The sequence below is a fragment of the Nicotiana tabacum genome, chromosome 19 (genome assembly GCF_000715075.1).
Source record: "Nicotiana tabacum cultivar K326 chromosome 19, ASM71507v2, whole genome shotgun sequence".
NCBI lineage: Eukaryota > Viridiplantae > Streptophyta > Magnoliopsida > Solanales > Solanaceae > Nicotiana > Nicotiana tabacum.
Genome location: NC_134098.1, coordinates 122350282 through 122371412, shown reverse-complemented (window position 1 = coordinate 122371412; position 21131 = coordinate 122350282). Strand labels below are relative to the sequence as shown.

General features: G+C 34.2%; 3 protein-coding genes across 3 annotated transcripts; 1 reads left to right on the top strand and 2 right to left on the bottom strand.

Moving 5' to 3' along the window:
- Positions 1 to 2871: 2871 nt before the first annotated feature.
- LOC107820370 (serine/threonine-protein phosphatase PP1 isozyme 9) lies at positions 2872 to 6126 on the top strand. Its single transcript, XM_075238523.1, has 4 exons — positions 2872 to 3462; positions 4395 to 4954; positions 5400 to 5582; positions 5716 to 6126. Exons 1-4 carry the CDS (start codon positions 3282 to 3284, stop codon positions 5737 to 5739), a joined length of 948 nt encoding a protein of 315 aa, XP_075094624.1. The 5' UTR covers positions 2872 to 3281; the 3' UTR covers positions 5740 to 6126.
- Positions 6127 to 6871: 745 nt separating this feature from the next.
- LOC107820373 (folate-binding protein 1-like) lies at positions 6872 to 11765 on the bottom strand. Its single transcript, XM_016646655.2, has 4 exons — positions 11630 to 11765; positions 8403 to 8761; positions 7822 to 8147; positions 6872 to 7580 (listed from the first exon to the last, which is right to left on the bottom strand). Exons 1-4 carry the CDS (start codon positions 11703 to 11705, stop codon positions 7460 to 7462), a joined length of 882 nt encoding a protein of 293 aa, XP_016502141.1. The 5' UTR covers positions 11706 to 11765; the 3' UTR covers positions 6872 to 7459.
- A 4433-nt stretch (positions 11766 to 16198) lies between these two features.
- Positions 16199 to 17281, bottom strand: LOC142173697 (uncharacterized). Its single transcript, XM_075239321.1, has 2 exons — positions 16477 to 17281; positions 16199 to 16344 (listed from the first exon to the last, which is right to left on the bottom strand). Exons 1-2 carry the CDS (start codon positions 17279 to 17281, stop codon positions 16199 to 16201), a joined length of 951 nt encoding a protein of 316 aa, XP_075095422.1.
- Between the last annotated feature and the right edge of the window lie 3850 nt (positions 17282 to 21131).

Genomic DNA, 21131 nt, shown 5'->3' with positions numbered 1-21131 from the left:
GAGTTGATACAAGCTAGCCCACTAGTCCAAGGACAAGGAGATGGGCCAGCTATCTCGGCCCACTTTTAATTCTCATGTACTCCTTGAATTGTTTCTAGGGGAATGGACACAAATGCACCACCGGCACAAATTAATGACCCGACGTACTCCTAAAACTGCTATTTACTCGCCTTGCACCCATAAAGTAGTGTCCTACTAGAATTACTAATTTTTATTGTCTCAAAGCTCTCATCACTTCCACAATATTTTTTTATATTAAATTCCACATGAAGAGAATAGATTTTAACTTCAAAATTTAAATCATTATTATCCAGCAGTAAATAATATTGAATAACTTTTAGCAAAGCAAAACTAAATTCCAGAAACTAAATAATTTTGGTGACTGAACTGAAATAAGAAATACATTAGCATCTTCTTCGATTTTTTTGGCTGAAGATTTCGATTCGAACTAGATCAAGATAGACCCAATCGACCCTACGCTTTAGAATTCAGCTTCACCCAAGTAGTATATCAAAGATAAACAACACCCACTCAATTTTGAGTTAAACAAAACTTGAATCATGCTATTCTCAATATTTTTGGTATATTACACACATGGTATACTATGATTAGTGTTGAATCACGATATACTTTGTTTGAGTATCTTCAATGATATACTCAATATTCTTGGCATAATAGATATTGGTATACCATGATTCAACAATCACGGTATTCCTAGTATTCGTGGTATACTCTATTTATGACAAATGGTATTTTTAATATTCTTGATATACTACACATTGGTATACCATGATTAGTGTGGAATCATGGTATACTTTATTTGATTATGTTAATTAGTATACCAAATATCCTTGATATACTATATATTGGTATACTATGATTAGTATTACATTATGGTATTCCCAATATTCTTTGTTATACTGTACATTGGTATACCATGATTTAGTGTTAAATCATGGTATACTTTATTAGAATATGTTAACTGGTATACACAATATTCTTGATACACTATATATTGGTCACTCTTAATAGAATTGAACTTAGATTTCAATTATGTCACGCTTAATATTCTTAGTAAACTATATATTGGTATACCATAATTAGCATAGTATACCAAATTTTAGGATTCACCAATTTAACTAGAAAGGACAAAAAAGTAAAAAAGAGTGATAACTTTTTTATTTTAAAAAAAACCTCAATTTCTTTAAGAATTGTAAAAAAATTCATCTACAAATATAATACAAAAAAATCAAAAATGGTGACACTGTAACTATCGATAACTATAATCGATTAATAATTGTGTTGAAAGTAATCCAATTTTAATTTTAAGACTATGTTATTTATCTAGAAAGAACAAAAACAAAAATATAAGTGAAATAAAGTGATAAAAATATTAACGGAGAAATTTTATTGAAAAAACAAATAGAAAAAACTAATATAAAAAATAATAATTATAAGAGAAAAAAAGTGAAGATGTTTTTAACGAACATATTTTAATTTGAAAATAAAATCTTAAATTTCTTAGAAAACTACAAAAAAAATTTATCTACAAATATTAAATAAAAAATAAAAAAAATAAAAAAAGAGTAACATGGTAACTCTCGGTAATCATAATTGATTACTGATTGTATAGAAAGTATCCCAATAAATTTTAAGACTCGGTTATTTACTTAAAAATAAAAATAAAAATAAAAGTGAAAGAAAGTGATAATAGTTTTTGGCGGAAGAATTTTACTGAAAAATAACAGAAAAAATTAAAATGAAAAATAACAATAAAAAAAAAGTGAAAAAATATTTTGGATGGATATATTTTAGTGGAAAGAATAAAACAAAAAAAGATACACCAAAAAATAAAAAATCAAGATAAAAAATAAAGTAGAAAAGAGTGAGGAGGTTACTACTAGAAATAATAAAAATAGAATAAAAATTAAAAAGAGAAAATAACTACAAAAACATTAAGAAAAAATGAATACGATTTCATAAATTTATTAGAAAGAAAAAAAAATAAAGTGAAAAAAATAACAACAAAATATAAAAAATAAAATAAAAAATATGAAAAAAAAAAACAAGGAGAATCCTTTGGTGAAGCCTAGGCATATAAAGGAAGGGGCATCCTGGTCCTAAAGTCTTCAAAAGGGGCATATTTTATATTTTTTTAAGGGGAGCATTTTGGTCATTAAGTCTTTAAAAGAAGCTTTTAAGTGTCATTTTTTCTTGTTTCTAAGCTTATATAAAATAAAAACACCCTTCTATTCCAATGATTTTAGTTGATGTTGGCAGTTCTAAAATTTAAAATCAAATTATTCTTAATGCATCATAAATAATGCTTTAATCCTAGTCTGATAAGGGGTCATTTAATATTTCGTATTTATATTCAATGGTTAGGAGTGCACCTGTTGTCTTATATGTTATTCTTTCTTTCCCGTTGAATATGTAAAAGAACATGAAAAATAGTTTAGCAGTATGTAAATTATGTTCTTGCTAGATCCTTTGCCTTACATTTTTTTTTATTATGAGCATCGCGCTCAAAATGAGTACTCTTGTTGTTCTAATTTATATTGTAAAATCTCATTTTTGATGTTTCAGAAATGATATGACAACATTCCGTTGATACTAATATTCTCGACTCAACTGTTACAATTTTTAAAAAATCTAAATACGTATATTTAAAACTTTGTAAAATGGAATAACAGGGACATTTTAAAAGACAGCTAGATTATCCACGTGTATAAAAGTAGTGTAATGCACCCTGTGTTGGGTCAAAATCATCGTGCCCGCCGCGCCTTCTAAGACAACAGTCCCATATTCCATTTTCTTTAATTTGAAGATTTCAACGTTTTGAATCTTCTTGGCAGTTGTCACGTTTTCACTGGATCATCGTACAAAAATAATCCTATTTTGAGAGAGAGAGAGAGAGAAAACAAAGAATGGAGGAAAAATGAAGAGAGATAATAGGAGAAGAGACGAGCATAGCACGCATCTTACAATACATTGACAACAACATACCCCTAAATCAACCCCCACAATTGTTAATTTTCTAATATTCAGAGACAAGTACCCATTTTTTTACCTTCATTCTTAAGCCTTCCCTTAATTCAATCCCTTTTTCCTAATCATATCCATTTTTTTTCTACTTATACGCATACCTTTTTCTTAATTGTCAGAGGAAAGTGGGTGGTTGAGTGTATGTTTCTGATCTTTTTTGGATTAGGTTCATGTCAGAGTTTTGTTATTATTGGTAGAAAATTAGATAGAGGGAATTAATTTTGTGAAAGAGGAGAATGGAGGGGATGATGGAAAAGGGAGTATTGGATGATATAATAAGGAGGTTATTGGAAGAGAAGGGAGGGAAGCAAGTTCAGCTCTCTGAGGCTGAGATCCGCCAGCTTTGTGTCAATGCTCGCCAGATTTTCCTCTCTCAGCCTAATCTCCTCCAGCTTCGTGCCCCCATTAGGATCTGTGGTACATTTCTCTGATTTTTTGCTTTTTCTCTTTGTAAATTTTTGTCTTTTGTTTTTATGTTTTTTTCATGTATCATGATTTACGGATGTATAGATGGTGAATTGTATGTATATCTTAAATGTTGAACATTATAATTAAGGGCCAGCTTATTATCTTCCATCAGCACAGTCATGAGAAATGTTGGAACACTTTTCAGCATGCAGAATAAGTGGAAGGGTCTTTTTATTTGTGATTGGCATCTCTCTATTGTTGTCATATGATTGGTAAAAATTGGATCTTTCTGCTTTGAGATGTCTATTTTTTGATGATTAAGAAAACATTTATTCCTGGCCTCCTCCCCCACTCTCTTTTTTTCCATGTGATTTCTTTAGATGGGAATTTAGAGTATTGCCAAAGATAGTTTTGCCCCTTAAAATGGATGTCTCCAATTCACTGTTGTGACCTAGAAAGCTGAGCTTGGTATGAGATATTGGATTGCAAAGGTTGATGGTCCTTGTTCAAAATAAGATACTGATTGCATTAAAACATTTCCATATTCAATGAGCAATTGAGCATGTGGGAGGTTGAAGGTACATTTTGGTTTATAATAGGATAAGTATTCATAGATAGTTATGCAATGTTAGAGTTGGTTTATAAACTATTGACTAGATAAATTGTGGTTTACTATGTAGGAAAAATTTAACGCTTCCTGAAATTTGGTAAATTTGATGTTTTAGCTAATACACCTACATTGCCAAATTCCAGTGTTTGAAATATGTTTGATCATCTCAAATGTAAAATTTGGAGGCTCTTTCTGATGCTATAGTTATCAGATTCTTGAAAAGTTTTTTGGTTGCATAGAACATTTGGGTTCTAATGGGATATCAATAATTCCTCTCTTTGTTTTGCTTAATACTCTCATAAATTTATCTCTTTCCTATTCCTTCTTGCAGGTGACATACATGGCCAATTCCAAGACCTATTAAGACTTTTTGAATACGGTGGCTATCCTCCTTCAGCAAACTACCTTTTTCTCGGGGATTATGTTGATCGAGGCAAGAAGAGCTTAGAAACAATATGTTTGCTACTGGCCTACAAAATTAGGTACCCTGACAAGATCTTCCTTCTTCGAGGGAACCATGAAGATGCAAAAATCAACAGGGTCTATGGATTTTATGATGAATGTAAAAGGAGATTCAATGTTAGGCTATGGAAGATATTCACAGACTGCTTTAATTGTTTACCTGTTGCTGCACTTATAGATGAAAAGATCCTTTGCATGCATGGGGGAATTTCTCCAGAGCTAAAGAGTTTGGACCAAATAAATGAAATTCAGCGGCCGGCTGAGATTCCAGACGGTGGCTTGCTGTGTGATCTGTTGTGGGCTGATCCTGACCCTAGAATTAAGGGTTGGTCGGAGAGTGATCGAGGTGTTTCTTGTACTTTTGGACCTGATGTAGTTGCCGAGTTTTTGGCTAAGAATGAGTTAGACCTCATCTGTCGGGGTCATCAGGTATACCATATTCTGGATAGTCAAAAAATAAAACTTAATTAACTCGCTGCTAAACTTTGAAAACTCTAAACACCTACTTTTAGCCTTGTATTCTTGAAAGCAAAGCTTATTTACAGGCAGGTGAATGCTATCCAGGCATTTCTTGTGTCCACTTCTTAAAAATTCCCATGATAGGAATTTTCATATCTTTCTCTAGGAAAATGTGTTTTCTACAAAAACAATTTAGCAAAGTATTTATCGAGATTATGACATGCATAGCTCTGGTATAGTTCTTTTTTTCTTTACAAATATTTTGGGGCAATTTTGAACGAAAGTTGTTGTCGAAGCACTTCAATTATGATATTCTTGCAGTAGTTGTTGGCTTGCTTCTAAGCCATCAGCATTTCAGTTTCCTCAAGTTTTATATTTGTCCCGAATGTATTCTGATTCTAAAGTTTTGTCGTAGGTGGTGGAGGATGGATATGAATTCTTTGCGAAGCGAAGACTTGTGACTCTATTTTCTGCTCCCAATTATGGTGGAGAATTTGATAATGCAGGTGCCTTATTAAGCGTTGATGAGCAACTTGTATGTTCTTTTGAAATATTGAAACCGATATTATCTAGCGGTTCAAAGTTGCCCCTAAAGAAGGTATGATATTCTTGTTTATATTTTCTCAAGTTATTATCGTGATTTTGACATGAAAGAGTTCTTACAAGTCATGGTAAGTTTTTGAAATGAAGACTACAAAGACATCTTACAATTGTGTTTTTCATTTGAACAGCCACCAAAGGTTGGAGGGATGTGATACAATAGAAAGTGTAATGGAGATTTATCCAGTATATAGCGAAGAATGACAAGCACTACACTTTATATTTTGTTATTGACACAAGCCATCATATTTCCAATACCTTTTTGGCTTTGGAACTACTATGGATAGGCCATGAGTATATTACTACTGAAGGAAAAAAGAATTCTGTAAATCGGCAACATAACTTATCTTCAGAAGATCTAAGATGTTTCAGTTGTTTACTTTAGACACATTTTGTTTCCTTCCTGTATTTACTAGCACTCAGATTTGACACTTCTTAATTGAGGATGAGTTGCTTTATCATCCAATAGTTTACAAATTCTGTAATGTTACAGTTTATTAATCTTTTCTTTTAATGATAACATAACCATTTTATAACTGTAACTATAACTTGATGGTGAGAATGGTATATAAAAAGCCAGTGGAAATGTTACAAACCCATTCCCCTCTCCTGTTCATGCCTCTCTTTGTGCAATAAGTAAAGAAGCTGAATGGGACAATGGTTTCCTAAATGTTGTAAGTTGCAACAATGCAGCAGTTGCTACTAAGCTCTTTTCAAACTCCTGATCTTCTGTGGAAGTCGAATTCCTTTGGTCCATAAAGTATAGTATTTTGGGAAATACTTGTTCGGCCACCAGTATCAAATATTGAACTACAGTAATTGAAATCCTGGTAAAATATAGTAGAACTTGTTTGAGGCATATTTCAAGGGAACAATGGACACGACTCTACTTTTTTTCAAGTGAAATTCATGTTTGATTCTATATACTTCTTTTGCAACTTCAATTTTTGAATACTCGCTAAACAGTTCTTTTTAAGGTATTGGAATTGCGACCTAATAGTTACAGAATAGTGTAGTCAAAATAGGCCAAGTCGATAACCTTTTCTTCCTCTCTTGGTAGAAGGGCAGACTCAAGTTAACAGACAGACCGGATTCTTGTTTGGTTGATATGTCCGTCTATTCATGCTATAAAGATATGTTGGCCAAAAAGCCAACTGGTACGACGAACGGTTTTAAACATATCAAAAGCCTTTCCAACTATTCAAGGGTTCATTCTTCATTCAAATATGATTTTAAAAGTTTTTTTTGTATCAAAAATTTAGAAAAGAAAAACATCGTAAACGATCCCCAAGATCTGTTGCGGGCAGGAAGAATTAGATCCACGTAAAATGAGGTGGTTATTCTATCAGGGGTTTATATCAGATTCTATAAATCCCTGCCTTCCCATCTAAAGCACAACAAAGTAAAACAGCATTGGCATAACTTGGAAAAGCTTGCCTAAGTGTAAATTAAGCACCATAACTGAGATTTTCTACTTCTTTTGCAATCTGATTCGGGTGTCTACACTCTTCAATAGAACCTACTTGAAGCTATCACAAGGGAACTAAAATAGCTATATGTTCCATCTGCCTCCATGTTATCAAACTTGACTTCGATTCTTTTCAATCTAGTGTACTTGCCCCACCCCCCTTCTTCCCATCCCACTCCAGAGATTAGGGAAGAAAAGAAAAGGACCAACATGATTTCCGTGAAGAGCACCATATGTAGAACGATAAAAGACAAAGGGGGGGAGGCAGAGACATTAGAGTTGCACCAAACTTTCTTCACTGGTTTACGCTTGAAGTGCAATAACAAGTAAACCTGTACTCATCGTTAACTTTGTCTGGGAACACAGCAACAAGATGAAATTCCTTTCAAGTAAGGAGATATTCATCTTTAACTACCCTTTTCGCTCCCTTGACTTGTAGGAGATCTCGGATTCACATTTCCTCCCAATCTCCTGGCCGTGCGTTGGAGGGCTGCTAGTTTCTGGCGTTGCCTATGGCTTTTCCTTTGACTGCGTAGTAAAAGTAATTTTACAGTGATGAAGTATGATATAATTAAGCATGCAGACATTATCAACTTTCAAATACATTGATGATCACTCTAATGGACTAAGAATCAGTCCACATGATTATACGCTGGAACTTAGAAAGTAACAACTCACATTCTAAGACACATGCCACACCAGAGAGAGTTCATGAAACTTCAAATAAGATTCTCTTTATTTTATAATTACTAAAAAAGAGTGGCCTCGCCTGGTAAATAGAAGTCCTGCTGTAAGAACCATGCCTCCTACTGCCCAAGATATTCTCTCTTTAAATGTCATGTCCTCTACCCATTGTTTGAAATCTTCAACAAATCCAGAACTGTCCGTTTTCTCTTGCACCTTGGATTGTGAAGCCCTCCACGAATCAGCAATAAAATCCACACTAGACTTTCCGCCATAGCAAGAAACTTCTTCTGGATCATCAGACAAAGACTTCACAGAAAAACCTGCAACGCGGCAGAGCTCTGTCCCGTTAGAGATCCATTGGGATGCTCTACCACAAACAAAGTCGTTTACACCACAGGGTGCTAGAACCTGACATGTAACTTCTAATCAGATGCGAGATATGTCAATAACTGAGGCAGTACAAACATGATGAGAAAGTAATTGATGCTGTTGGCATTGAGCTCAATCAAAGGGGCCAAAAGCATCTTCATTGAGACACAGCCTGTATGATCCAAACTACAAATCATAACATCCAATGCAAGCTTCTTGTTTCGTGAATTTTGATACACCATTGCTGAATAACTCATCTGAAAAATCTGTTAACAAACTGAAGCTCAAACAAACCTGTGTCTTAGCATCCATGGAGAAGTACGCATTGGAGCAAGCTTGGTATACTTTGTTACAGAAAGAGGTGCATAAAACAGGGGGTCCTGCCTGCACACCAACACGTGGATCACAGATTGAACATTCTAACATTTCCCATAAGTGCAAGCACTCTTGGCTTGCCTCTCCAGTTGAAGCAAGCTTCCTAATGGATAACAAAGCAGGATGCGTCTGCGTTACATCGCAGCAAGTTTTTCCGCGAAATATCCTGCAGAGGTTCAACTCTCTTGGGCCCTTTTTTACTTTTCTTGGAGGTTTTCCTTCATTTGAAAATCGAGGAAAGCGACCACCAGGTGAAATGCAAACTCCATTATCTTTACCTGTATTTAAATGATTGGGTGACTCATTATTAGAAAAGTAGATGTTAGACCATAATGCCTTGAGCACTCCATTATCAAAGAAATTATTATCTTTTCACGAATCTACAATCAATCAAAATTTTGACAATATCCCTACACAACTATGCTTCAATCTCAAGCTAATTGGGGCCGGCTATACAAATCCTCATTATTCATCATCTCGCTCCATCTAGACCTGTCTCAATCCAATATTCAATAACTTAGACTTTCTACATGTGCTATAGACACATAAACTCTAAAAAGATAAAAAGACTCCTAGCGAGCATCTGCTTTAAAGTAAGTATTTTTTTAAACTTAATTCAAATTAATTGGTATCGCTATATGAATCTTTTTCTTTGATTGTGCCCTATTTCTTGCTAAGTCTGCATGGGTTCCAAAGGAGTCACCTATGAAACTTAACAGAGCATATTTTCAACAAGGTCCAAATATTCTTCTAGCCCATAGCCACAAAATGCTGCCTAGACAAAATATATCATCAATTCATAAATGTATAGAAGAGTTCAGAGAAAAATTAACAAATTATGCATGCTTTTCTCCTATGTTATAGCGAATAGTCTCATAAGGAAGTTTCTACGACAATTGACTTTTATGGTCAAAGAATGTTCTCATATCTGGATAAGGAAATGAGCAACTTCATATCTAGGTAAGGAAAGGAGTAACACTTCAAGAGTCTTAGAGTCCTTTTCTTTTGTGTCCTCATTGAGATCTTTGAGTCCTTAATAAACATAATGGAAAATACCCAAACATTGGAAAGTCTTAGAGTCTTAGAGTCAATTTGTCAAACGTACTATCAACCAAATTTTACTGCACTCAGCCCCAAAAAGTCCAGCACTTTCCAAAATGTGCAATCAACAATAAAGCCCTTAGAGCTGGCTGCAGGCATAAAAAAAGGCGGTGCATTTATGACTGTGTGTGATATATTTGCTCTTCAGGCTAGTCCAGTATTAACAATTTTCGTAGAAATCTCTTGGTAAACTGGAATTTAGAAGGTGAAGTAAAGAATAAAGCGAGTAGTGTTATAAGCATCATCCAGGTGAAAATAAAGAACCACTTTGGAAGCTAAAAAGCAGTTTTTGATCTTTCAGCATATTAACGCCCATGCTCACCCACTCCCTTTTCCCAAACCAAATGAAGTTCTGGCAACTTACATAACCCACTAGTGCTTCTTTCTTTCCCAGGACAGCCAAATTGCAGCACTTGTATTAGATAAGTTAGGTGATGCTGATATGTTTAGCCTCAAATTCCTGCCCAAAAAACCTCATTATTATCCATAATACAAGATGTGTGGGCATCTCTTAACATGCACATATACTTTTGGCATCCATTCCGACAAAAGGTCTTGAATGTTTCCTTTGCAAAGCTAAGCACTGTCTGTATTGATGCTTCTATAACAAGCGTCTTACCTAGAAACAGGACATGTGATTCATATTTCACCTAAATTCCCACTTAAAAGCAATCCAGTTAGCTGAAAATATAACTTCTAACTCGTAGAATGCGTTCGCAACCCCTTATTCTCTCTTCCCCCCCCCCCCCACCCCCCAACCCCCACCCCTCAAAACCAAACAACATTTCTGGACATTGTGACAACTACCATTACCCATCTGACCCCATATGGTGGGAAATTACCCCTCTATGTGATGCACTTATCAGGTTTTTACACGACCTCTTTGACGCCAATAATGAATATCACATGATCTAGGACCACGATAACCACCACAAAACAATTCCAAACACTAGGCACTTCTTTTTAATTTACTAATAATCATATGAATTGCAGCTAAAGCTTGAATCTTGTGAGTTTGGTGGGTTTTGTAGATCACTCTACTGGTATGTCAGATGAGAAAAGAATTTACTAAGTTAACATTCTGATTTGTTTGCAAGGGTGAAAATTAATGTTCAGACATTTCACTTATTTGACTAACATACTCACATACTAAATCAAATCAAGCTCACACAGTTAACTATAGATTGAATTTGAGCAAGATACACTATGGGAGGCTCATTCAAGCTTGAGCCCCATATTCCAAAGTTCAGTTCTTGCGCCATGGCACTTATTAGAGGTGTACTATGAACAGCTCAACATGTAAATCCCAAGTAAACACTAAAAATACTAGAAAGATGAACAACAAAAAAGGAAAAAAAGAGTTTCTTTTGGAAAGAAAAGAGAAGCATTTAATATTTCACTTCATTGAAAAGAAAAAACATTTATCCTAGCACGAAATACTTGTTAAGAGTAAATCAGTGACTCATGGGGGCAAAATAAAAGGAGGAATCAGTGATAAGAGCGTCAAGATCAGGGGCGGAGCTACCCTTGTCCCCGGAGGAGCCAATTGACACATCTTAGCCGAAAAAATTGTATATATGCAATATGAATTCCCTTGGCTTTTTTGTGTGACTACTTTATATTTTGAATTTCCTTAGTGGAAATGCTGACTTCGCCACTTGTCAAAATCTTCTCTTCGAGAAACATTCGCACTCTACACTCTACTCAGCTAATACAATTACTGACTGATCCACCGCCTTAAATCGGAAGTAAATATATCCAAAATTTTACTAGGTTATCAAATGATTCCCAACCCGATATAGCACAATCGGCAAATTAACTGCCTAATTGCTACAAATTCAGATTTCCTTACCACAATCATTCATTAATGCCAGGTTTCCTTAGCTAGTAGATAACATTAAGTCAACCAAATAATCTGAACAAGATTTAAATTTAAAAAGGGGGTATATTAAAGGATTTTACAAAAGTTGATCAAGAAGGGGCTTGTTTGCACCTAGGGCTAGACTTGATGCTTGTGAACGAGCTATAAAGAGTAGAGATGGTACCTGAGACATACGGTAGCTGAAGGTAAACGGAGGTTGTGAGCAGCAGCATCAACGAGAAACGCAATTTCAATTCCATCCTTCATTGTACTTGTCTTCTCACTTCGCCAGTTTTTCCTGTTAAACAACCGCTTTCTTCCTTCCTATTTTCAATTAATCTTTTCCTTTTTATTTTTTGGTTTTAATTAGAGATGAAATCTAAACAACTAATCCATTAACTATTTGTTCATTCTACAAACTACAATTGGATCTGCAACTGACGACTACCACTATAGCTAAAAAAACAGTCCCAATTAAGTAAAAGAGTACCTCATGCATTCTTATTAAGTTACAAAAATGAAACTATACAAATATTTATCACATAATTGGTTAAACTATAGGTACACCATCATTAAAAAAAATTGACAGTCTTTTTCAGTTGTATTTGTTTTAATCGAAAAATGTAGGAGTATTAAGTAAGAGAAAGAACTGCAATAAGTGTATAAAGAAATTTTTGTTATGAAATATAAGCAATTTAGTAAAACATGAATAAGAAATGGAGATATAGAGAAGAAAGAGATTTTCTTCTTCAATTGTGTGTATTTTTCTATCTATTACAAGGCCTTTATATAGGCATGAAAAGTGAAGAAAAATATGCCATTGAATATATTATTAAGCATTTGAGATGAAGATCATCGAGGAAGAGTATCCACCATAATTTAATTTTTCTTATAACACTCCACCTTGGATGTCCATAGATAATGTGACTCGTTAAAATCTTATTAGTCCTAGTGGAGGAAAAAGAGTACACGTGTTCATAAATACGCCTTTTGATTGCCTCGTTAAAAACCTTCGAGGAAAACCCAGTGGGACAAAACCTTATAAGGAAAAAAGAGTACAACGTGTATTAACTCCCCTGATGAGAGCATCAATTCACATCCTTGAGCCTTTGCATCCCAATCTTGTACACTAGTTTCTTGAAGGTTGACGTCGGTAGAGATTTGGTGAACAAATCAGTCATATTATTACTTGAACGAATCTGTTGCACATTGTTATCACCATTCTTTTGAAGATCATATGTGAAAAATAACTTTAGTAAAATATGCTTTGTCCTATCTCCTTTTATGAATCCTCCATTCAATTGGGCTATGAATGTTGCATTGTCTTCATACAAAATTGTGGGTAGTTTGTCACACTTCAAATCACATTTGTCTCTAATAAGATGTATTATAGACCTCAACCATACACATTCTCGACTTGCTTCATGAATAGCAATTATCTCAGCATGATTAGATGAAGTAGCCACGATTGATTGCTTAGTCGATCGCCAAGATATGACAGTGCCTCCATATATAAACACATAGCCTGTTTGAGATCGAGTCTTGTATGGGTCAGATAAATACCTAGCATCGGCATAACCAACAAGATCGGGACTGCAATCATTGCCATAAAATAATCCCATATCGATAGTTCCTTTTAGATATCGCAATATGTGTTTGATTCCACTCCAATGTCTCCTTATATGAGCAGAGCTATATCTTGCTAAGACATTAACTAAAAAAGTTATGCCAGGCCTTGTAGTGTTAGCAAGATACATTGGTGCACCAATTGCACTAAGATATGGTATTTCAGGACCAAGAATCTCTTCATTCTTTTCTTGAGGTCAGAACAGGTACTTATTCACATCAAGTGATCAAACAATCATCGGAGTACTTAATGGATGTGCTCCATCCATATAAAACTATTTTAATACCTTTTCTATCTAGGTAGATTGATGAACAAAAGTCCTGTTTGCCAAATGTTCAATTTGCAAACCAAGACATAACTTTGTCTTTCCGAGATCTTTCATCTCGAATTCCTTCTTTAAATAATCAATTGTCTTTTGGAGTTCTGTAAGAGTTCCAATAAGGTTTATGTCATCAACATATACAGCAAGTACAACAAACTTTGATGTTATTTTCTTTATAAAAACACATAGACAAATGGCATCATTTATATAACATTCCTTTAATAAATACTCATTAAGGCGATTATACCACATTCTTTCTGATTACTTTAGACCATACAAAGATCTTTACAATTTGATTTAAAATATTTCCCAGGACTTTGAATTATGTGCGTCAGGCATTTTAAATCCCTCGGAAATTTTCATGTATATCTCATTATCAAATAAGTCGTAAAGGTAGGTTGTAATCACATCCATTAAATGCATGTCAAGTTTTTTATGGACAACAAAACTAATGAGATAACGGAACGTTATAGCATCCATAACAGGAGAATACGTCTTTTCAAAATTGATACCAGGCCTTTGTGAAAATCCTTGCGCAACAAGGCGTGCCTTGTATCTTTGTACCTATAAAGACCCATTTATAGCCAACACACTTAACAGTATTATGTGTTTGGACTACATACCCAAAAACTTCACGTTTCGCAAGTGAAGTTAATTCTGCCTGGATAGCGTCTTTCTATTTTGGCCAATCATTTCTCCGTCTACATTCATCGACATATTTTGGTTCAAGATCCTCATTTTGTTGCATTATTTCAATAGCATTATAAGCAAAAACGCTATCAATAACAATATTATCTTGGTTCCATCTTTTTTCTTTTGAGACATAACTTATTGAAATCTCTCTATTCTCATCATTTTCAGGTACCTGAACCTCCCTTGAGGTTTTATCATTTATTATGTCTTTGTGCTCTTCTTGAGTCACTACCTCCGTATTATGATCACTTTGATCATTTGCTCCTTTTCTTTTTTGAGGATTTTTATCCTAAGAACCGATTGGTGTATCACGTTTCAATAGTGGTTTAAACTCATTTGCTTTAATTGATTGTCCTACCGGGATATCAACTCGAATTGGAGCATTAGCAGCTGGAATATGTGACTTAGTCACCCTTGGTAGGTTAGTGAATGTATCTGGCAGTTGATTTATAATATTTTACAAATGAATTATCTTTTGAACCTCTTGTTCACATTGATTTGTTTGAGGATTTAAATGAGATAGTGATAATACATTCCAATCTATCTCTTTTCTCAGTTGCTTATTTTTTCCCCCTAATGTAGGGTATAATGATTCATCAAAATGACAATCAGAAAATCTTACCGTAAATAAATCTCCAGTCATAGGCTCCAGATATTTTATAATAGAAGGAGATTCATACCCAACATATATCCCTAACCTTGTTTTGGGGACTCATCTTTATGCGTTGTGGTGAAGCAACTGGAACATATACCGTGCAACCAAAGATTCTAAAATGGGAAATATCTGGCTCCTCACCAAAAGCCAATTGCAATGGGGAGAATTTATGATAACTTGTGGGCCTTATCCGCACAAATGTTGCTGCATGCAAAATAGCATGACCTCATACTGAAATGAGGAGTTTTGTTCTCATAAGCATTGGTATAGCAATTAATTGGAGGCGTTTGATCAATGATTCCGCCAGACCATTTTGTGTATGAACATGAGCAACCAGATGCTCAATTGTTATCCCAGTTGATATACAATAATCAGTAAAGGCCTGAGATGTAAACTCACCAGCATTATCAAGACGGATTGTCTTAATTGTATAATCTGGAAATTGTGCTCTTAGTTTATTATTTGAGCCAATAATCTCGCAAATGCCATATTGCTAGTTGATAATAAGCACACATGTGACCATCTTGTAGATACATCTATCAAAACTATATAATATATGAATGGTCCACATGGAGGGTGAATGGGCCCATATATATCACCCTGTATATGTTTCAGAAATATAGGGGATTCCATCCTAACTTTAATAGTTGATGGTCTAATAATTAATTTGCCTTGAGAACATGCAGCATAAGAGAAATCCTTAAATTGAAGAATCTTTTGGTTCTTCATTGAATGTCCATGTGAATTCTCAATTATTTTACGCATCAAAGTAGAACCAGGATGACCCAACCGGTCATGCCAAATAATAAAATTATCTTGATTAGTAAACTTTTCATTTACTAGGGCATGCGTTTCAATCCTGCTAATACTTGTGTAATATAAGCCGGAGGAAAGAGCGGGTAACATTTCAAGCACATATTTCTTACCCGACTTTATTGTAGTAATATAAAGATATTCAATCTTTTCATTATTTGTAGTCTGAATGTGATATCCATTTTGACGAATATCTTTAAAACTTAGTAAATTCTTTGAGACTTACTACAATATAATGCTTCATTAATAGCCAAATTTGTTCCTCTGAATAGTAATAAATTTGCTCTTCCTGAGCCTTCAATTAGTTTTGTACTACCAGATATTGTATTAACATTGACTTCTTTCATCACCAAATAAGAGAAATATCTCGTATCTCTTAAAATAGTATGTATTGTAGCACTATCCAAAAGACATATATCATCTTTATTGATCTTGGATCTAACTGAAGACTGGGTAATTTTTATATTCTTCATAAATAAACAAAAAATACATCATAAGAAATACGAAAGACTAGAAATAAAAGAAACATTAGAAATTACACGAGGAATGTTAAAACTAGCATATATGATGATTTAGGAAAGTACACTAAGAAGAACAAACTACATAAAGACATAATATGAAAATAACAACTTTTCTTAAAGCTTTATTCCCCAGTAAGATAATCACTTCTTCGGTCAATATCCTCAAAGAAGTCTCCATCTCCTAAATGAGTATTATTTGTAAGGCCTCCAAAATCATCATCTTTATATGCAAGATTTGCCTCAGCATCATCATATTTGTTTGAGCGACCTGATTTATCATCATTATTTTGAAAAGTCAAGTGTGCCTCCACATTGTTATCTTTTCTTTTATTGGATGTTTGATAAAGTTTGACAAAATGGTCAGGTGTACGACAAACACGTGCCCAATGACCTTTCATACCACACCTGTGACAAATATTAACTCTGCCTTGTAAAGGATTATTTTGAGGATCCTTATTGTTCTCTTGTTTATTTTCACTATGATGGCGATAATTATTTCGTCCCTCTCCATGTCCATGTCCATGTCCACGTCCAGGACTATGGCCACGGCCACGACCACGATAATGATTTTGTCTTCTTTCAGACTTTTGAGTAGCTGCTATCATATTCACTTCGGAAAATGGTGCAGATCCCGAGGGACGTGCTTCATAATTTTTCATTAAAAGGGTATTATGTTGCTCAGCCACCAGGAGGCATGAGATTAATTCAGAATATTTTTTTAAACCCTTTTCACGGTATTGTTGCTGCAATACCATATTTGAGGCATGAAAAGTAGAAAGAGTCTTTTCTATTAAATCCTCATCATTCACAATTTTTTCACATAATTTAAGTTGGGAAGTTATCCTAAATACAACAGAATTATATTCACTTACAGTTTTAAAATCTTGTAACCGTAAGTGAATCCATTCATATCGAGCTCTTAGCAATATCGTTGCCTTAAGATGGTCATATCGTTCCTTTAAATTGATCCATAATTCAAATGGATCTTTTAGGGTTAAATATTCAATCTTTAACTCTTCATCGAGATGACGACGAAGGGAAATCATAGCCTTTGCTTTATCCTGGCTTGATATTTTATTTCCTTGTATAATAGTACTTTCAAGAGCTTTTGCAGCAAGGTGAATTTTAGCATCAAGGACCCATGATAAATAATGCTTTTCGGAGATGTTAAGTGCTACAAATTTAAGCTTTGATAAATTCGACATAATGAATCATTAAAAAAATAGATAAATTAGAAGCAATTTGGATAATTATGAAACAAGAAAAATAAAATAAAAATAAAAATAAGTCATGTAATATGGTATTCATATTTATATAAACAGAACTAAATAAATTTTTGAATCAATAAAATTAACCGAAAATTTCTGTGGCAGATTCTTAATTGAATTGAGAGAAAAACAAACAAAAAAAGAGGTAAAGCTCAGCTGTAATTATGGCAAAGTCTTGCTACGGAATGATTTGATATACGTATTCTATATTTTCTTATAATATCTTAATAACAATTTTAAAATGATCTTACAATCTAAATATTACATCTGTATATATTTTAAAATTTTGAATAAAATGCCAATATATAATTATTTTAAAACTTGTTGGCAGTATACTTAAAAAAATAACTGTATAGTGTCTTAAACCACAAATTATATGGATGCATCATTTTTATGTGGTTACCAGAATAACTAAGTCCATGTAATAGAGTTTACATAAGCATAGAATTGATTGGTTAAAAATATTTAAAGAATGGTAACATCTAAATTAATTGGTATATGTGCAGATTAACAATCAACCTTGGGAAAAAGAAAATTCTTTAGACGTAATAACAATGCTATGACAACTTTAAAAGAAACATACCAGATAGCAGAGTGGTGGTACCTAGTGTGTGCCAGATCAGATTTGAGTAGAAGCTAATTCGTGCTGATAACGTGCTATGAAATAACAGCAATTTAGTAAAACATGAACAAGAAATAAAGATAGAGAGAAGGAAGAGATTTTCTTTTTTAATTGTGTGTATTTTTCTATCTATTACAAGGGCTTTATATAGGCATGAAAAGTAAAGAAAAATATGTCAATATGTCAAACATTTGAGATTAAGATCATGGAGGAAGAGTAGACATCCACCGTAATTTGATTTTTCTTATAACAATTTTAAATATGATAGTGTATATAACTTTTTTCTGTGTTATTCTACCAACGAAATGTTGGGATTGTAAGCTTGTATAGATTAAAGAGGGTGAATGAAAAATGGAGGAAAAATAAAATATTTGAGTTTCCCTCCTTGACAAAGGGACATTGTCCCATATTGGAGGAAGAAAAGATTTTTTATGGGTATATACATAATTGCTCTTCTTCTAGCTCTTAAAGAGTTAAGAAGAAGGCAAGCCTCGCGCTGTCGTCGTCGTCGCTCGGCTTCGGCTTCGGCTTCGGCTTCGGCTTCGGATTCGGATTCGGATTTGGATTTGTTCAAAGATTGATTGATTAATTTTTTTGAACAAAATTCCTTTCAATTATTTAAGTTAATAAGAAGGCAAGCCTCACGTCGTCGTCGTCGTCGCTCGCTCGGGGCGGCTTCAGTTTCGGCTTCGGATTCGGATTCGGATTTGGATTTGGATTTGGATTTGGTCAAAGATCGATTGATTGATTAATATTTTTGGACAAAATTTCTTTTAATTATTTAATTAATTAATTAAATAATTAACAAAAAAATTCAATCCGGAATAACCCATGACCCACGACCCGGTCCGGTCAGGCCCGTTTTCTTTTTCGGATTATTTTAAATCCATTTTCCCGCAATATTTCAAACAACTTGTGCCAACAGCCATGGTTGTTTCTGAAAGGTTGCAAACCTTTTCAGATACAATGCCAGCAACTCTATAAATAGAGTTTGAATCCCAGAATCTTTCCTTACGAAATTTTCTGATCTTCTTCTTCTTCTTCTTCTGCACGAAATTTTTCAGTGTGTTTTACAGCTTTCGAGTGGCTCGCTATTCACCGGCGTTTTTGTACCAACACTCCAGTGAGTTAAATCGATCTATCCCGGGAGGATATATTCCAGCACCTCCGGTACTTGAGGGAAATAATTTTCTTAAGGACACACTGTGTATTCAGTGGGCTCGATTTATTCTTATACTGTTTTTCCAGAATTTATTTCGTTAAACAAGTATTACTAACTTTCTGTTTTGTTTATATATTTCAGAAATTTTAATTGTTTATTACAGCAATACAAATTTATAACAATCTTAAGAAAATTAATTTATTCTGTATTTTGTTTGTGGAGATTAAAACCTGTGTGATTTTCTACTCCTTCTGAATTTAACTATTCTGATTTGAAGATATAAAAACTTCATCAGAATATTGAAATTCAGAAAACGATTTGAAGAACATAAAAATTTCATCGTTTTCTGTGAAACAGTATATAAAAAACTTCGGTTTTATTTATTATACATACTGTTTGTTGTTAATAATAGTATTATTTACTGTTCTGGTTTTGCCATTAATTGAACTCTTCTGTTGTTTACAGTGAGAAATGGCAATTGATAACGGAAATTCTTCTGCGACTGTTGCAGCAACGACGATAGCCTCGTCAAGCCGGACTGTTGTTCCACCTGTAGAGAAATCAGGGAAATTTTTCGGAGCCAACTTCAAAGGATGGCAGCAAAGGGTGTTCTTCTGGCTTACCACACTTGGTATGCAGAAATTCACTAGTGAAGAACCTCCAGTGCCTGCTGCGGACATGCCGGACAACAAAAAATTCATGATTGTTGAGGCGTGGAAGCAGGCAGATTTTCTTTGCAAAGGCTATATCTTAAGCGCTTTAGAGGATGACTTGTACAATGTGTACAGTGCGATGAATACTTTGAAAGAATTATGGGACGCACTTGAGAAGAAGTACAAAACTGAAGATGCATGCTTGAAGAAGTTCGTGGTTGCCAAGTTTCTAGACTATAAAATGATAGACAACAAAACTGTTGGAACCCAAGTTCAGGAGCTTCAACTTATTTTTCATGACCTTATTGTTGAAGGTATGGTCGTGGATGAAGCATTTTAAGTGGCTGCAATGATTGAAAAATTGCCTCATTCGTGGAGAGATTTCAAGAACTATCTTAAGCACAAGCGCAAAGAAATGAAGTTGGAAGATCTTGTGATTCGTCTCAAGATTGAGGAAGACAACAAAACAGCCGAGAAGAAGTCTCGTGGAAATTCAACGATCATGGGAGCTAATATCGTTGAGGAGACTGCTCCAAAAAGTAAGAAGAGAAAGAGGTCTTCTGGACAGACTAAGGAGCAGAACAAAAAGAAATTCAAGGGCAGCTGCTATAATTATAGAAAAACCGGTCACAAAGCCCCTGATTGTCCTCTCCCGAAAAAGTATAAGAAGAAGGGACAAGCCAACATAGTGGAGAAGAATGATGACATTGATGATCTGTGTGCAATGCTTTCGGAATGCAACCTAGTTGAAAATCCGAAGGAGTGATGGATTGACTCTGGAGCCGCTCGACATGTTTGTGATGTCAAGGAAGTATTTGCGACTTACTCTACTGTTGGTCCCGAAGAAGAGCTTTCCATGGGAAATACTGCAACAACCAAGATTAAAAGTTATGGGAAGATATTCCTGAAGATGACTTCCGGCAAGGTGTTAACGCTCAACAACGTTCTTCATGTTCCTACTATTAGGAAGAATTTAATTTCTACTTCTTTGCTCGTTAAGAATGGATTCAAATGTATATTTGTTTCTGATAAAGTTGTTGTAAGCAAGAATGAAATGTATGTTGGAAAGGGCTACCTCACAGAGGGCCTCTTCAAACTAAATGTAATGGTTGTTGACAGTATGAATAAAATTTCAGCTTCTTCTTATTTATTGGAGTCAAATGATTTATGGCATATTCGTTTAGGATATGTCAATTACAAAACCTTGCGGAAGTTAATTAATTTAAAATTATTTTCTAAATTCGAGTGTAATAAATCAAAATGTCAAATATGTGTTGAGTCTAAGTTTGTAAAACATCCTTATAAGTCTATTGAAAGGAATTCAAATCCTTTAGACTTAATTCATACTGA

What these genes read in the sequence shown, in the direction of transcription:
- LOC107820370 (XM_075238523.1), top strand. Translation starts at nt 3,282, where the DNA reads ATGGAGGGGATGATGGAAAAGGGAGTATTGGATGATATAATAAGGAGG. An exon ending in TGCCCCCATTAGGATCTGTG is followed by an intron (nt 3,463 to 4,394) that starts GTACATTTCTCT and finishes TCCTTCTTGCAG; the next exon opens with GTGACATACATGGCCAATTC. An exon ending in TCATCTGTCGGGGTCATCAG is followed by an intron (nt 4,955 to 5,399) that starts GTATACCATATT and finishes GTTTTGTCGTAG; the next exon opens with GTGGTGGAGGATGGATATGA.
- LOC107820373 (XM_016646655.2), bottom strand. Translation starts at nt 11,705, where the DNA reads ATGGAATTGAAATTGCGTTTCTCGTTGATGCTGCTGCTCACAACCTCC. An exon ending in TCAGCTACCGTATGTCTCAG is followed by an intron (nt 8,762 to 11,629) that starts GTACCATCTCTA and finishes ATTTAAATACAG; the next exon opens with GTAAAGATAATGGAGTTTGC. An exon ending in CCATGGATGCTAAGACACAG is followed by an intron (nt 8,148 to 8,402) that starts GTTTGTTTGAGC and finishes GTTACATGTCAG; the next exon opens with GTTCTAGCACCCTGTGGTGT.
- LOC142173697 (XM_075239321.1), bottom strand. Translation starts at nt 17,281, where the DNA reads ATGTCGAATTTATCAAAGCTTAAATTTGTAGCACTTAACATCTCCGAA. An exon ending in TAATATTTGTCACAGGTGTG is followed by an intron (nt 16,345 to 16,476) that starts GTATGAAAGGTC and finishes ATGATAAATCAG; the next exon opens with GTCGCTCAAACAAATATGAT.